At 34.3% G+C, this 5,526-nt stretch overlaps 1 protein-coding gene across 1 annotated transcript; it reads left to right on the top strand.

Moving 5' to 3' along the window:
* Positions 1-2,371: 2,371 nt before the first annotated feature.
* Positions 2,372-4,819, top strand: LOC113300102 (60S ribosomal protein L11-1-like). The gene is made up of 4 exons (XM_026549279.1): positions 2,372-2,532; positions 2,639-2,681; positions 2,772-2,967; positions 4,364-4,819. The coding sequence occupies exons 1-4, from the start codon at positions 2,422-2,424 to the stop codon at positions 4,560-4,562; spliced, it is 549 nt and encodes a 182-aa protein (XP_026405064.1). The 5' UTR covers positions 2,372-2,421; the 3' UTR covers positions 4,563-4,819.
* The last annotated feature ends 707 nt before the right edge of the window (positions 4,820-5,526 follow it).

Below are 5,526 nucleotides of genomic sequence, written 5' to 3'. Positions count from 1 at the left end.
GAGAATGTTATTCAATTGATCCTTGAAGAAAAGGGCCAATGTTTACTGCAATTGACCGAAGAACAAAACCATAGATAGACTCCTTAGAAAGGACATAATCACAAAAACTTAAAGACATGGATACGCACTGTAGCAGCAACCAACAACAATAACCATAAGCAAATATACATACTTCGTTGAAACCATGGCGAGCCTCAATGAGTTGGATACCTAGGTCCAAATAAAAACATCCTCTTTGAAATTAACATAACCATCACCATCAGTTGCTTTAACAACTAAACAGACACAAGCACTCAAGGCCATATTCAATATGTAGTCACCAAAAGCTTTAAATGTAAAACAAATCCAATATGTTGCAACTAGTTACATCCTATGTTATTGTAAAATCATTTATAAAGAAAATAAACAGACAATAATAGTATAAATAAGAGTTACACATGTATATGACTAGTGTAACTGGGAGTTACAGATGCATCTGAATAGTGTAACTGAGAGTTACACATGCATTTTGGATGTGTAGACGCAAGCTACACATGCATTTTGGATGTGTAGACGCAAGCTACATATGCAATTTGGATGTGTAGACGAAAGTTATACATGTGCGAATAATCATCAAAATGAGAAAATTGAAGCACAATGAACAACTCTTTAGCTTCAGTACCACTACCAGCATCACCACCTGCTCCAACTTTCACCATCATAAGCTATGAACTGAAAATTGAAGCACAAGCCATAATTTAGTAACCTGATTCATTTTACCTGTACAATCACTTCCGATCCAACTTTTCCTTCCATATCTCTTGGTTCTTCAGCTTTAGTTTCTATGGATTTGACAGCACTGTTGCCAGTAATTGACGCTCTGTAGAAGATATTGACATAAAATTTTGATTAGATATATAATCTAAATCTTGAAATCGTACTACATATTTTTGTTTAAATTTGAACAACCAGAGCAAATATAGATTGAACTAAAAGTCATTTTTTAAGAACATGTAACATTAGAGGAGCAAAAATCAGTTCAAAAATCAAAGTATATAGAATTCGTATCTAATAGATGGGTAAATGAGATAATGATTCACTGATTTCAAATATGAAAATCGATTTTCGATCGAGATAAAAAAAATTAAAAAATCTATCGAATTTTGTTCAAGAACCCTAGAATTTTTTCTTGAACGTTTTTTCGAAATTTTACACTCAACAGTAAGATTAAGGTGAGATTATAACAGATCTAACTCTAATTATGATTTCAATAAGAGATTTATGCTGAAATCAAGCTTTTAAAAAGTTTTCAAAATCACAAAATGATTTTGCAGAAATATAAATCTGAAAAATCAATGTATTAAATCTACTTATTGAATTGAAACGTTAAAGATAAAATGAAGCTTATCTGTTTAATTCGTATGCGAATCTTCAAATTCATTTGATGTTGTTGATGATTTTGTAGGCGAATCTTCAGATCTATTTGTTGATGAAGATTATCACTTCTTTTCCATTGATTTTCACCGAATCTCCATAGAAAAAGTGTTGCTGATGTTGAATTTAAGTTTAGATAATCAAGATCTTTGGTTGTAAACCTTAGATTTAGGTTTTGAAATGGATTTTCATTGCAAATCTCGATTACAAAATGTGTATTCTCCGCCCAGATTTAGGTTTCTCCGCCCTGTTTCTTTAGCAGATGAGAGAGAGGGAGTGAAAAAGAAAATGAAAATGAAACTTGAATCTATAACTACTTTTATTAGGTATAAATACTAAAGGGCAGTGTTGTCATTATTAAAATTCCTAATAATTAATTATGGGCCAGATCCGAAGAAAATTTGATTTTTTGGGCCTAGTAATATCATTTTCTTAAAGTATGGAGTTGACGGTGGATGATCCATTTAGTGGGACTTCTATATATTGAACCCATATAGTAGGGGGTTCTAGTATTTTTCACTTCATGAAAATCAATAAAACCTTTATAGACATTCAAAATATAGTGTAGTTCTTTTGTACATGAAATGTTACCATTCTGGAACTGTTAGAAGGGCATCTAACTCAAACCAATTAACAATATGGAACTAATAATCTCAACGGGAACAGATGAGTTAAGGATTCTTTTTAAGAATTACATGTTTCGCAGGGGTTTGCAGGTGTCTTCAATATATCTGAGAATTTTTAGCGAAAGGAGAATGGAGTCGGCAGTTTTCAAAGCGGAGATGTCTGAAGCTTCCATATTAGTGTGACAAATGTTAGGATGGGTTATTTTGCATATGGGGGTCTTGTATACCATTAATGGGTTGTATCAAGATGGCCCAAATCAAAATGACATAGGGCACCATCTAGCGCAGGACCGTAGTTATATTATATATATATATATATGTTACCAGAAAGACTTGCAATTCCATTTTTGGGTGCTAGGGTTCATCTATTACCGAGGCTAAAATGGCGTCGGAGAAGAAGTTAACGAATCCAATGAGAGACATCAAAGTTCAGAAACTTGTTCTTAACATCTCTGTTGGTGAGAGTGGTGATCGTCTCACTAGAGCCGCCAAGGTTCTTTTCTCTCACTTTTTACCCTAGGAGTTTTTCCCTATGATTTTTCTTCTTTTTTTTTTAGATTTCTCGATTTGATTATCGACTTATATTGTTCGTTTATTAGGTTCTGGAGCAACTAAGTGGACAAGCCCCAGTGTTCTCTAAGGGTATTATGATTTCTCGAATTGCCTAACTTTAATTTATTTCAGTTGGTATATACTGATATATTGGATTACTTTGTTACGTATTTGCTGCAGCTAGATACACTGTTCGATCTTTTGGTATCAGGCGTAATGAGAAGATTGCTTGCTATGTTACTGTTAGGGGAGAGAAGGCAATGCAATTGCTAGAGAGTGGATTGAAGGTGAAGGAGTATGAACTGTTGAGGAGGAATTTTAGCGATACTGGTTGTTTTGGCTTTGGTATTCAGGAACATATTGATCTTGGAATCAAGTAAGTTCTCAACCATATTCTAATTTTTTTATTTGTTCTTTTATATCATTGTTCATTGAATGAGTATCTTAGCTAGCTGTGCAAAACCTGCTGTCTGTGAATGTTAATACCACACATAAGGTTCTTGGTTGTAATTCCATTTTGGTCCTTGACTGTGTAGCAATTAGTCTGCATGCAGCATTCTCCAGCTTTGGGCCATCAGTACTGCTCTAGATAAATAAATTCAAAGGTGTGTGGAGTAAGCTCAAAATGGTAACTAAAGGAAGCTGGTGCATACAATCTATTTGTAAAAAGTATATAAACTGCATTCACTAAGGCTAGAAATGATTCTCAAGTCTTCTAGTTTCTGCATAGGTTGACTGGTTCAGATCATCCTGATCAAAAGATTTCACAAGGATGGATACTCAAGTCGAATCACTGTACAACCTGCTTATAATTTGAATGTTCGTTACTTGAAAGTTTTAGCTTAGCAAGGAAAGTTTGAATATTCGTTATAGCGGCTAACCACTTGTCTACCCATAGCGAACAACAACTTAGCTCCATTCATAATTCGTTGAATAAGTTCAAATTCATGTGGATTTAGTTCAATTAAGAAAATTATTGGAAATATATGCAATAGAACCTATTTGAGCAAAAAATTAAAGGAAAACTTAGATTAACTACTAGCTCCTATTTGGATTAGATGATATACGATATCTTTTTAATACGAATTTCTGTTAAGCATGCTTTTAAAATTTTAATAGACGTGCTAGGATTATCTTAGCATTTTCTTTTGGTTTGCTGAAGACGAGTTATCTGTTGGGATCTTAATGCTCTCTGATTGAGTAGAAGTTGTCGATGGTATATAACCACGGAGATTTATAAAATGGTAAAATGAACCAGAACAACTTTGTATGTCTTCACTTCGTCCATTTTCTTTGTAGTTCTATATGAAATTATAAATAGAAAACTGTGCCTCTTTATACCTTTCAGCAAGGTTTTGAAAAGCGAAAGCATAAAGCAATACGCTGTCGCAGCAAAGCTTAAAGCGAAAGCGTGGCTTCTTCACTGACTTTCTGCCTCCTTCCTTTTCACTGTCCAGTAATGGTTTTTTTTCTTTCTTTCTTTTTACAACCAAATATCGGAGTGAGCTTTGTTAAGTGTTCTGGGTCTGAGGCTCAAAAAAAAAAAAAAAACGCTTTTATAACACTGCCTTTCAGTGGGGGAACTATTATTTGTCTATGCTTGGTATGGTTCTTAATGTGATTTGTTAGTGTTATGGGGAACTATTCTAAATGTGATATGTTAATTCTGGGGAACTGTTATTTTTCTTCTCTTTTTAGTTGGTATGGTTCCGAATGTAATATGTTGATTGTTTCTGGTATTGAACTGAATGTTATTGAACATTGACCTGCAGGTATGACCCATCTACGGGTATCTATGGAATGGACTTCTATGTTGTTTTGGAGCGTCCTGGTTACCGTGTTGGTCGTAGACGACGTTGCAAGTCTCGTGTTGGGATCCAACACCGAGTCACAAAGGAGGATGCTATGAAGTGGTTCCAAGTCAAGTATGAAGGTGTCATCCTCAACAAGTCCCAGAACATCACTGGTTAATAACAACAAGGGAAGAGGGAACTCATTCCAATTTAAATTGTTTTCTTTTTCACATTAGTTTTCTCTTTGTTCTTTCGATTTCGAACTAGAACGCCTTGTCCACTTGACTTTTGAATGAATATAGCACTAGAAGCTTAATATCTTTAACATCCAGGATCTGAAAAATAATATCACACTCGCGCAGTTGTGAGAGAAATTTCTCTCCGGCCTTGGCGCCATTGAGCTGTTAAAATGGAACTATACACGAGTGCATCCTTTTATCTCACTTCAGAACCATATCGTCCTGTAAAAGAAGATTTTTCTTATTTTCCATCCCCTCCACAATTTCTGAAATCTTTACCTTTTAACTTTGGTTTTTCCTACGTACCATTCATTAAAAGCCAAATTGACTTTGACCACTATTATTACCATTTTTTATTTATGTTCTTCGCTAATTTTTCTTTTTCATTAAACAAAACCAAAAACTACCAAGTTAGAAACCCCAGGTGAAATTCCATACTAGAACAATTATAATACACGTATGTCTTTATGTTTTTGTCATCACCATTATAATGGGAGATGATTTCAGTATGAAAAATCTAGGAAAAAATAGCGATGATTTCAGTATGAAAAATCTAGGAAAAAATAGCTAAACGCTAATTCCATTATCAATTGCAGTAGGTTTTACATGAAATTCCAATGAACTACTCATATATCAATCAACCAAAACATGCTAATTAAATGGCACAGTTAATAGTGCAGCTTTCCTACAAACTCAATTGGATTCACGGCCATTGTTTTGGGATACAGATCTTTGAAGATCTTTGATTCTCCTAAACTCATGAAAATTATGAGTAATTTGCTAAAATTACTTAGGACTGGATGGTTTGGGAGTAAAAATGCCATCAAGAAGATAAGTTGCAGGTTGGCACATGCTCGAGCTAAAAGCACATGCTCCCAAAACTCTACCGCGCAAAGAAAACTA

Source organism: Papaver somniferum, chromosome 7 (genome assembly GCF_003573695.1).
Source record: "Papaver somniferum cultivar HN1 chromosome 7, ASM357369v1, whole genome shotgun sequence".
In the NCBI taxonomy this organism is placed as follows: domain Eukaryota; kingdom Viridiplantae; phylum Streptophyta; class Magnoliopsida; order Ranunculales; family Papaveraceae; genus Papaver; species Papaver somniferum.
The sequence above is the reverse complement of the archived record's forward strand: the minus strand, read 5'-3'. Positions and strand labels throughout refer to the sequence as shown.

Bases quoted from the DNA above. Each gene is read 5' to 3' on its own strand.
- LOC113300102 (XM_026549279.1), top strand. From the start codon at position 2,422: ATGGCGTCGGAGAAGAAGTTAACGAATCCAATGAGAGACATCAAAGTT. The intron at 2,533-2,638 runs GTTCTTTTCTCT...TTCGTTTATTAG, and splicing joins GTCTCACTAGAGCCGCCAAG to GTTCTGGAGCAACTAAGTGG. The intron at 2,682-2,771 runs GTATTATGATTT...TATTTGCTGCAG, and splicing joins AGCCCCAGTGTTCTCTAAGG to CTAGATACACTGTTCGATCT.